Source organism: Talpa europaea (genome assembly GCF_964194135.1).
Source record: "Talpa europaea genome assembly, chromosome: 15".
In the NCBI taxonomy this organism is placed as follows: domain Eukaryota; kingdom Metazoa; phylum Chordata; class Mammalia; order Eulipotyphla; family Talpidae; genus Talpa; species Talpa europaea.
In genome coordinates, this window is record NC_140083.1 from 58,313,683 (window position 1) to 58,326,014 (window position 12,332).

General features: G+C 34.2%; 1 protein-coding gene across 1 annotated transcript; it reads left to right on the top strand.

Moving 5' to 3' along the window:
* Positions 1 to 471: 471 nt before the first annotated feature.
* Positions 472 to 9,631, top strand: RERGL (RERG like; the record flags this gene model as incomplete). Its single annotated transcript, XM_084255034.1, has 5 exons — positions 472 to 523; positions 1,535 to 1,591; positions 5,082 to 5,155; positions 6,887 to 7,035; positions 9,349 to 9,631. 5 exons carry the CDS (start codon positions 472 to 474, stop codon positions 9,629 to 9,631), a joined length of 615 nt encoding a protein of 204 aa, XP_084111160.1.
* Positions 9,632 to 12,332: the final 2,701 nt, after the last annotated feature.

The following is a 12,332-nucleotide window of genomic DNA, read 5'->3' on the forward strand; positions in this document are numbered from 1 at the left end:
TTTCTCTTCACAATTGAGTTAATTTATACCCCTGTCTTTCATAGAAGAACCCCAAGAAGATATAGGCTTAGGTATCAATAGAAATAAAATCAAAATCGATTGATCCAGTCAAACTAAATATACAGGAAATGCTTACTTGTCCTCTAAACCTTTACTTAATGAAGAGAGATTATTTTTCAGGGTCTTAGGTAGATTTTAGGTAAACTGGAAATTAAACTGTTACAAATTCTTGACTGTTGGATTAGTGAGCTTTGGTATCTAAATATAACTCCATTTGTTTTTAAATGGAGTAAGTTCAAAATTACTTTAGGAAAATGTTTCTGAAGATGTTATTGGATAGCAGGATTAGGGGGTGGAGTTGGTCTTAGAGAAATGAGAGTCATGTTAATAAAAAGGGCTTAAAAAAACAAATTCTTGGCTTAAGTGAGTATAACTCCAGAAGATAGCACTGCCAAGGAATAGAAAAGCAAGATGAATGATGTGAAACTTGCTGTCTTGGGGGCTGAAGGAACAGGCAAATCTGGTGAGTGGTCGGTGATGTTTCCTATGGTACAACTATAGAGCAAAAAACAAGTGAGAAATATGTTAAATGCATATGTAAATATATGTAGTAACATACCTTAACTTTGTATTAACTCATGCTCTCTTTCATCAGGAGTTTTCATATTTATAAGTAATTAATTTTATACTTATAGACTGTATAGATAGGCATACCAAGACAAGTGTTAATTTTTCTCTTGTTCTATTGATAATTAAAATCCATAGGAATCCTACCTACCACTGAAACACCTCTTTCCTCACACCCACCAGTTGCCCAACAATGACCTTCAAAAGATTCTTCTGCCTTGAGACTAAGGGAAGATCTATGGATTATTTTTGTAAATGCAGCATTGCTAACTGAAAGAACTTGGAGGCCCATTGCTTTGTAAGATTCCTGGCAGCTGAGAAACAAGTGCTGTGACTTTAACAGCCATGTTTTGTTTATTTTATTTCATTTTGGTCACATTACTCTAGTGGTGAAGATGCCACCAGTACCACCTGAAACTAATTAACCATAACCAGTCCAGGAACAACAATAAGATAAACTTACATTAGATGTCCATTTCCTGTTTCCTGGATTTTGAAGGCACTATACCCTTCAACAATTGCAAATGCTGATGTCTTTAACATATTAGCATATAGTACCTTGAAATCAGATTAAATTTGATAAAGAAAATAAAGAGATGTTATAGTTCTTGCATCTTAATGAGAAATCCCTTTCTGTTAAAAAAGGTAAGTTGCCTGATGTGTTTGCATTCATTAATTAATTACGACTGGGCAGCACGCCTAAGAGCATTTTCTTTCTAGCCTCCTAATCTTTATGACAGTGCAGTGAAAATCTTGCTGACTGGTATTTAGAGCAGAATTCAGTAAAGTTTTAAGGTCTTCTTAATGCTGGGTAATTTTTGAGCTGTAAGATAAAACCTTGCTGTGTCCTAATTAATTATCTGTCCTTACAGAAAAGACCCTAAATCCATCTTTTTTTACTTTGCAGCCCTTATAGTAAGGTTTCTTACCAAGCGATTCATTGGAGAATATGCTTCTAATTTTGGTAAGTTACTACTCTAGGCTTTCTTCACCTTAAAAATCAGCAGCATAATTAAACCACAATTAAGATCAGTGAGGCAGCATTTTAATAGAATCCTTCCCTTTGTGCATGTGTAAGTAACTTTTTATTCATAGATTCAGGTTAGAGATTCCAAAATAAATACTTGAATTGATTGTTATTTTATAAAATTCATCCAATTTGATGTTAACACAAACAAATTAGAAATTAGTTTTTTCTCAGAAATTATTAAAGCTGGGGTTCTCTCCCCCAAATATTATAAAACAAATTTGAAATTAAATCAACATCTGTTGAAAGGTAAGGACAAATTTTGTTGTAAAATCTTGTGAAAAGAATAGGAAAATTATGCTTTGACCAAATATCGTTTCATAATTATCTAGGTTGCTTATGTAACTTTCAGAAAAATTGTAAAACAGATGCCAGGGCATGTTGCTTGAATCTTCAGATCATTTCACTATCTCTACTATAAATTTCTGTTATTTTGATCAGAATTAACATGACATATGGCAAATACATGACATTAAAAAGTAGGCAATTTTGCCAGAGTTTTGAGTATATTTTTGGATCAGCAATAAATATCTGTACTGGGACTATCTTACCTGATTGGAGGAATGGAGAAGAAAAGTTTTCTTTTTTAAACAAGAACAACAGACTTATAGGAAATATATATAAGAATTGGGAGGAAGGGGAATGATCTTTTTGTTCTGTAAGATTTATTTAGAGTAAGAGGTAGTTATAGTTATAAGTATTTTTTCCCCCATGGGACATAAACAACAACAACAACAAAATCTTGAGCACTTATTCATGAGGTAGAATTACTAGAGTATTTCAGAAAATATTGCTGAAGCATTGTCCTGCACTGTTTCCTACATGTGCCCAACAGTATTATAGTCCATTCAGTATTGTGAATATTTTAGGGCAAGTGCTAATTATAAAAAAAAAAAAAAAGACAAATTCCTATTGTTCCATTTCTAGGTCAGTATAATCTTAGTCAAAAGCTTTGAGTTAACACACAAGCTAGGAGTCAGTCATGAGAAAATGTTCCAGAACTGAAAAATAAAGCAACCTGAAAAAAACATCGACAGCAACAACAAAATCACCTTAATTTTTTATAAAATATCTTTTTAATAACGATGTAAAAGACAGAAATGTGTAAACATTTCATTGAGACTTGAGACATTTTAAAAAGACAAACAAATGACCAAAAGTCACCAGTGTGTGAAGACAGTCTAGCAAAATAAATGACACCATTTTGGAATTGAAGGCTGAGGGGAAATAATTGAATTCTAAAAAGTTAAGAGCTGGTGACCCCTGTTGGCAGTTTTTGAAATCTGCACATGGATATTTCGTGAATATCTGCTATATCTGCTATTAGGTGGTACAGAGTATTTTTCAAAATAGGTAATGATTTTGTGTCTGGATGCCATTTCGTACAGAAGAAAGAATTTTGTCAAAAGAATGGGATAACAGTTACAGAGAATAATTAATTAGTTAATTCAACAAATATTTATTGAGCACCTACCATGTCTCAGGTAGAGAGGTAGAGAGATGAAGCAGTGAATCAGAAAGACAAGTATATCCAATCCTCATACATTTTACAATCTGGAAGGACGTCAGCCAAAAAATTAAAGATTAATTATGTCATATGATGATACCTGCTATAAGGAAAAAGAAAATAGCAAGGGAGAGTGGCACTAATAAAATATATGGGAATCTAAAATCAGGTGTAGACATTGGTGAGGAGGCGACATCTGGACAGAAACATGAGGTAGTAAAGACTGAATCATGAAGCTATCTGGGGGGATACAATCTAGGCAGAAGAAATAATTGCCCAAGTTCTGAGGCAGGAGCTTTCTGAAAAAATTGAGAAATGTTGTGGAAGACAGAGTAGTGTAAGTGGACAGGATCTGAGAGGTAGTAGCCAGAAAAGGCCACCTGTGGTCTTGGATACAATGGGTGACTAGATGAGGAGGGACATTCTCAGGCACTTTATAGACTTTGGATTATCCTGGCAAGAGGGAGGAGCCACTTTTCATATATATTGAGAAAATATAAGGGAAATAGGGGTAAAATAACACAGATGAGTTAAAAGTCTTTTTAATAATCTAGATGAAAAGTAATGATGGCTTGGACCAAGGTGTTAGCAATGATGGTAATGAGAGATAGACAAATTCAAAATATCCTTTAAAGGTAGCATGAGAAAGAATTTTTAATAGAATAAGTACAGGATGTAAGGGAAAGAAAGATCTAGATGATTTCTTAAGATTTTTAGTCTGAAAAACTGGAGTTATGGATTTGCCTCTCAATGGAATGGGAAACTGTGAAAGATGTAGTCTTTGCAGGGAGATCAGGGGTTCACTTTTAAATATGTTAAGGTTGAGATGTGTGTCAGATATCTAAATGAAGATGTCTACTAGGAAATTACTTGTGACTAGAGTTCAGGGAAGAGGTCTGGTATATAAATACAAATTGGTTTTTCACAGTAGTTGGTAGTATATAAAGGCTTTTGGCAGTACAGCAATCAGCAAGGGAGTGGGTGTTGATTGAGAAGAGATACTGGAACTAGATCATGTTTGGAGCATGGGAAGCTATAGTGGGACAAATAAAAAAAAGATTGATATGGAGCAACAGGAGGATAAAGAAAATAAATGAGTGTATGAACTTGAAAGCCATGTGAAGGAACATTGTCAAGAGTCAGGAGTGACCAACTACATTAATGCTGATAAGGCAATATCAAGACAGAAGTGATCTTTGAGTCTAAAAACACAAATCTTTTTTATTTTATTTTATTTTATTTTATTTTATATATTTTTACATCATTTTTCATTTTTGTACAATGTATGCATTTTCACCTCAATTTTTGGTCCCTGTGAAATTCCCAATACCCATTCATTCACCTGTATCCTATCACTGTGGTCCCTTGTGCAGTTTTAGACAAGTTATTGTCGTTAAAGCCTGACTGGAATAATCTAAAAAGAGTGGGGTGAGAGAGAAGGGACAGAAAATGTAGATACTTCCCATAAGACAAATAGAAAAATAGGGAAAGAATTGAGATTGTGGGACCGAAAAGATAATTAAATTAGAAGAAATTCAGCTGTTAGTAATTATATAGTAAAGAAGGATTTATAGTTCAGAAGAGAGAGGTAGCATTGGTAGTATCATGTCATTCTAGTTGATAGTGAATTGGTTGGCCTTAGAGGGAAACACAGCATTCATCCATAGTACTAGGCTGGAAGACAGCTATATAAATACAAAAACATGGGGGTAAAAGTTATGGTAAAGTTCATTTGTAAGAAATATATATGAACAGTATAACAAATGCATGCTTTTCAACCACTGGTTGTAAATAAAAGCCATTGTACCACTCCATTAAAATATGCTTGATTGAATTTGCCATACTGTAATCTAAATTTGAGTTCTTTATTAAACTTTGGTTTGTTTCTGTACAGATAATGAAAATATGCATATTTTTCAGAATCAATCTATAATAAGCATTTGTATCTGGAAGGAAAGCAACTGAATCTGGAAATATATGACCCTTGCTCTGAAGTAAGTAAATACTTAAGTAAGTAAAGCAAAATACTAATAATTTTATTCATTTGTGATTTGAAGAAAATATATGAGGAGTTAAAACTAAAGTTTCGGGACTCCCTGGTGGCACAGGTGGTTGAGTACAGCACTGTGAAGCCGTTTGCAGCCTCTGCAGTGCTGATTCGATCCCGGCTGGCTAGGGAGAAGCCCATATGGCATGGCAGTCCTCTCCTGCCACGCCCGCTGCTCCCCTCAGCAGTGTATTTCGTCAGTCTGCCTGTTCTATTCCCCATTCTGTCTCTGGTGAATCCTCTCACCCTCCCGCACATCTGGTCTGTACCCTGATTCTTGATTAAATAAGTAAGTAAGTAAATAAATAAATCTTAAAAAAAAAAACCAACCTAAAGTTTCCCCTCAATTTTTATTATTTAAATTTTAAGAGCTTATTTTTAGTGTTGTAAATTCCATTAGTTAACTTCTCTGTAAAGACACAAAAAAATGAAGTTTCATATGTCTTTAAAATAGCAACATTAGGATATATTCATATCATTTTTCTATCAGGTCACAGTATACCTCAGATGTTAATAGTTGAATGGCTTATCAACTCAGTTTATATTTTCACTAAGTTGTATTTGTGACTAATCACTATGAGCAAAGCGTAGAGTACATTTTAAGTACACATTCCTTTTTTCACTCAGTTACAAAAAATTAAAATAGGATGATAAAAATAAGAGAAGGAATTACCAGTTGTTCAAAAGAACACCATGTAGGGGCCTCCCTGATGGCTTAAGGGGTTAAGATGCATCCTATAAAGCTGTCTGCAGCCAAGGCAGCATGAGTTCGATCCCCAGCCAGGGAGCTACCCACATGGCGCAGCAGATCTCTCCTGACTATTTCAGTCAATCTGCCTGTTCTGTTCCCCACTTTGTCTCTGGTGAATCATCTTATCCCTGTACCTCTGGCCTGTATCCCAGTCCTTGCATGCATAAATAAATTTTTAAAGATTTATTTATTCATGAATACAAGAACTGGGGTACAGGACAGATGTGCAGGAGGGTGAGAGGATTCACCAGAGACAGAGCAGGAAACAGAACAGGCGGGCTGACTGAAATACACTGCTGAGGGGAGCAGTGGGTGAGACAGGAGAGGTCTGCTTCGCCATGTGGGTATCTTGCCAACCGGCAGGGATCAAACTCTTGCTGCAGAGGCTGCGGATAACTTCACAGTGCTGCGCTCAACCACCTGCGCCACCAGGGGAGGCCCTAAATAAATAAATTTTGAAAAAAAGAACTTCATGTTACAGTGTCTTTTAGATAATTAAAATATCCCTTAAAAAATCTTTTTATCTAAACCCTATATTTTTTTACTGATTTGAATCTAATACCAAAACCAATAGATATTCCATTAGTAATTTAGATAGATACTATAATAACTTTCAAAGGAAATATGTGGATATTAATTCAAAAGGAAATTTATCACAAATTAGTAAAGGTAGAGATAGTATTTCTAAAGAGAAAAGTTATAAAATGAGATATATGTAACTTTACTGTAGTTCCTGTATATCCTAAAAACATAATCACTTTACAAAGAGGGTAAAAAGGAAGGGAAACAAAGAAATCCATTTTTGTAAACATCAGTATTTGGCTTATTGAAATTTCTTCCATGTGAAATTGGTTTCCATTAATTGTCTAGAGTGTAAAATACAGGTATCAGATCCTACCATTTTCAAAGTGCTTGCTTTGTTTTCAGCCACAGAAAGCAAAATTTTCCCTCACAAGTGAACTGCATTGGGCAGATGGGTTTATTATTGTGTATGACATCAGTGACAGGTCTTCATTTGCTTTTGCAAAAGCACTGATCTACAGAATCCGAGAGCCACAAAGTAGTCATTGTAAAAGGTGAGATACTTTTCATTCCTCTCCTCTTTTTCTTTAGTAAATCATCATGTAGCTGTAAGCATCATTAGGAAGAGTTTAATACAGACTTCCAATTACAAAATTTAACAGCCCTGAACAATTCACCTTCCATTCCACAGGAGTTACACATGTAGTAAAAGGAATAAGATGAGAATGCTTTATATCCTGGATGACATAAACAGTTACTTGCCCCGAGTAAATGGCTATTTTACAAGACAGCTTCTATTGTTAACATGACACTCAGCAGCAAAATAATGGTTCTCTGTGCATAAGATAGTTAGCTTTCCAACCTTTCCTTTCATTCCCTCAAAAATGTAAAGGATACTAAATAAATCCAGATTTATTACATTTGGCATCCAATTCCTAGCTATTGAGTTATTCAGTCTATCAAAGCAAAATAGACTTAATTCTAAATATGAAAATACAATTTTCTACACTTCACCTCCTTAAATAGCTGATCAACAATTCCTTATTGTTAATTACCTTGAGACAAGTAACTATAAAGGAAGACATACCTGTACCTTAAACCATTCTGGCACTCAGATATGTTTAAACATAAGAATTTCCCATTTTAGTTTTGCTTATGTTTTAGTCTTTTTCATTTGAATATTTGGTTTTCTTCAGCATGCTGATGGAAAGGATTCTTTGTATTCTTAGGCAGTTTTGCTGTTAGAGTCTAAAATACATTCTACTTTAGAAAGCAAAAAAGCACAGTGTTATTACTGACAATTGGTATATGTGTTTTTTATATCGATTTTAAATGTCCACTATCTGAAACCATCAGAAAATAATTGATAAGGAGTATTTCCCAAGAGACAGTTGATGTAAATTCCTGTTTGTATCTGATTGTCCTTAGGTAAAACTTCTTTACTCTTCATGTCTCATTTCCTAATTATGTACTGATGGAATTTCGGAATCAGGAGAAAAGAATGTGGGTCTACTAAAGTACTTTATAATTCTGATTACCTGTAATAATGCTGATTTTTAAAAGAATTGCTGCGTTTCAATCATTAAATGCCTTGTCTTTAAATACTATGACCTAGGTTAGATACACTAATGAAATTCCTTTGAAATTCCTCCAAATCAAAAGCAGCACTCAAAAATACTTGAAAATTGAAAATGGAAATCTGTATTTGAAATTTGGAGACAATCTTCTTAATTTACTCAGCACATTTTTGGAATATTCCAGTTTTCAGTCTGTAGATAAACTAGGAAAGCAAAATATTGTTTAATAAAATCTAGTATTTGTGACTCAACCTTCTAATTATTTCATTTACCATTCCTGATTGACCTTTTACAGTAATTGTGGGTGCTGTATAGATAAAATTATTACTGATATCATCAAAAGTCCAGAACATACAGTACTTTTTTCCCCTCCTTGTTCATGCTGCCGTGTAAATGAAACCACCTCTTATTGGAATCTGGGGACAAGATCCCTTTAGATAGAGTTTCAGACTTGTTAGTATAACCATTACTCCCTCCTCCCCTTGCCCCCACCCTGTAAATATCCTGGCAGAATTCCATGCCATTTAAGAGGTAGGGGTCTTACTATACTCTTCAAATGAAAGTTAGCTTTAAGGAGTTTCACTCTATTACAATATTTGGTACTGGTATCTAAAAACCAATATTTGGTATTTGCTGGCGATATTACTAAATGTATTTTCTAGATAAGCAGAAAGATTGTACAAGGTCATGAGATTGTAAAATTTTCTACAGAGCATGTTTTATGGATATTAACAAGGTATAGCAATGAGTATTGAGTCATATTTTTCCTTAGGAAAATTATATCTAGATTTACTGTTCAATTGCAGTAACTGTTCAGTAAAGAGACATTTATTATTCGTTGTCTTTCAACTGCTAAGGAAGTGAAAAATAACACTTAGTAAGCATTTTTCATTATCAGGCCTTATGCTTTGTACTTTTATCTACATTAGTTCATTTAATATCTGTGAGAATTCTGGTTGAGGAGAACTATTTTACCATTTTTTTTATATGTAAGGAATCTGAAAGTAGGAAAAGTAATAATCATGCATTGCTAATAAAAAGAACCAGAATTCAAGAGGTTTGTGTCACTTTATATCCTATCCTTTCAGAACCTGTCACTTCCATGTCATTCCATCAAAAATAATTTTTCTAAGTAATAGGGGTTATCTGTCATTACACATATACACATGACCAAAATTAACACATGCTCAATATTTTTTCTCTTTGTTTTATAATCCTTGTCGTATAAGCTTATTTAATTAAAAAGAAGTTAAAACAATCTTGCTAAATAATTGTGTATCTGTATTTCAGAACTGTGGAATCAGCAGTGCTTTTGGTTGGTAACAAGAAAGATCTCTGTCATGTGCGAGAAGTTGGCTGGGAAGAAGGGCAAAAATTGGCCCTGGATAACCGATGCCAGTTTTCTGAACTGTCTGCAGCAGAGCAGTCTCTAGAGGTAGAAATGATGTTTATCAGAATTATCAAGGACATCCTGACAAACTTCAAACTCAAAGAGAAGAGACGACCCAGTGGATCTAAATCAATGGCCAAATTGATCAATAATGTATTTGGAAAGAGAAGAAAATCTGTTTAGTAGACATGTGATCCTAGGGGATTTATTATATTAGAGAGTTTCAAACATACACATGATAATTAAATTTACCCTTTGTACATAATTATTTTTTCTAAAAATCCTCATAGTGATATGAAATGATTGAATATGAACCACAGCTATGTTTTCAACCACATAGTTTACCTTCTTTTTTTTTTTTTTATCTTGTACACTCTGCTACACACTTAGCCTTTTCTTTATCACACAAAGTAACATTTGGTATAGCATGTTGTTGGGTTGCTGTCCAGACTACTGCCTTGCCAAATAAATTGTTTATAATTTATGAAACTACTTCATAGGCTTCGATTTATTTTTAGTTTATATATTTCTCTTGGATGAAATATGCGATAATATTCATATAGTTAATATATTATAGTATTTATCAGTTTGTGAACATTCATGAGCTATTTAATAGAAATGCTTGCATTTAATTTTTAAGCCTTTGCAACAATCCAGTAGGTTATTTGATATTGCACAAATTTTACATATTATTTAGGCTTTAAGTTAAATTTCTTGTCAATAAGTAGTTGATCTGATGATGAAAAAAATCTGCCTTTCCTTATGTAGTAGACTAATAATACAAAGAAAATAACTTATACAGATTTAACTTTTTATATAAAGCTAAGTCTTTTTTTAGTTCATAGAGAAATCTATATATTTTAGGAAAAAACAAACAAACAAACAAAAAACCTGGTTGCATGTATATAACCTGGAAGGCATTATTGCCCTGAGAAACATACTGTACTAGATGAACAGTTTGGGCCTTCTCAGATTACTTTGAATACAGTTTCTATTAGGAGAATGATGCATACCTCTTAGTCTTCAGCACCACTTGTAGCTGGCTTGCCTGAGCCTATTGCCTGCTATATTTCAATTTGCAGTCCTAGGCCTGACTTCAGCCACATTGCTGTTAATTAGGTTAGAGCTCAGAAAAAAATTGGGAAAACAAGCAGTGTTGCACACTCATGGTTAACATGTGTGGGCAAGAACCTGCAAACCAAGGTGAAGATTATCTTGGCTGGCGGACTAGTGTGGGCAGGGGTGGCATGGAGTGTTAGGCTGGATAGGAGAGAATTCTTTGACATGTGTTACTCACCAGAGTTGTGAATCAGCATCTTAGGAGCACAATCTAGGGCTTGTCTATGTAGCCTTGCTATTCCTTACAAATCTGACCTTGATGATACATTAGAGCAAGACTAATAGTTACAACAGAACTTTGTGTGGTACTACACAAATATATAGATCAGAACATTCAAAACAATGAGGGAGTTAGAAATAATCTGGCATGTTGCATCCAAGAATCCTCATCTGATTGTGTTCCCTTGAACAATTCAGAAGAATGTGGTTTACGAAGGAAGTGAGGAACGCCCTGGTGAGTGGGCACAGACAACTTTGAGAAACTTAATAGTTGACTTTGATTTGTAGGTCAGAATTGACACTGGGAATGCTGCCATCAGATTAGCTCGTCAAAATTAGTGTAGATGAGAGTCCTGCAACAGCAGAACTGTTATCCACCCACTCAGTCCGCTCCCCCCAACAAAAATAATGGTGCCATTTCCAGGGTAGAGGTTCTATGTCTGATTCTGACTATTGAAAACTTAGAAGTGGCCAACTTAATTGAAGCGAAGTCCAAGTTGTGGACGCTTGCATCACTTCGATCCCTGCTATGGTCACTGTTATCGTAGTCCCATTTCATAAGCACAAAGGGAACACAAAAAAAGAGGTAAGGTGTTATCTATAGGACAGGTCCAGATGATTATAAAGTGACTTTCTTTGGTAGATGCTCTGTGATGGGCATTACATCATACTCAAAGAACTGTATATTTTATGTCCTCCATGAGAGATCCATTCTTCAACAAGGTTTTACAAGTCCTCTTTGATCTTTATTTTCTGCTCTTACCTCTTACAGATCTCTGACCTACTGGAAAAACCACTGATCACTGCCTAGAAATCTGTGCATGCCACCTTTTTTACCATATCAGGTAGAAAGCAAAATGTATTTCTTGAAGTTCTAGCAAATAGGATACTTTTCTTCTACTAATGAACTTCATGATTATTCTGTGTAAAAACATAGTGGGTGTACTCTGTCTCCTTTTTGACCAGCACTAGTCCATCAAGATTCAGTGAAATGGTTTCCTGTCAATAAAGAACCTTCAGACTAAATTGCAGTTTAAATGAGAAACCTTTATTGCATAGTACTATTCTAACAAATTCAGTGATAACATTTTTAGTCAATTATTTGTAGGGACTTTATTCATCTATTATAGTTTTCAATATTGATTTTATTTAAATGTTAGTTTAAGCACTTGTAATTTAATTTTTTTTTAGTATTTTCCTGGATGATCTCACTTTCTTGGATTTTGTCTTTAATCTTTAAAACTTTTCCAGTTGAAGATCCTTCAAGGGGTGTTTTGTATTAAAAAACAACATGTTTATCCATGTTATAATGAAGAACTCTACCATCAAAATGGTGTTAAAATTCTTTTATAGTAATCATGTGTATGTACCTGTGGTAAGTCAGAGATCAGAATTTCTCTGTTGAGGATTTTACTTATATTTGTGTATATTTTAAAACTCTATTGGTGACACTGATTTTTTTCTTAGCAAGATGACTTAGGGGCATTGTTATATAAACTCTATGGAACATAATAAAAAGAACAAGCATTCTCTCACACGCAGAACT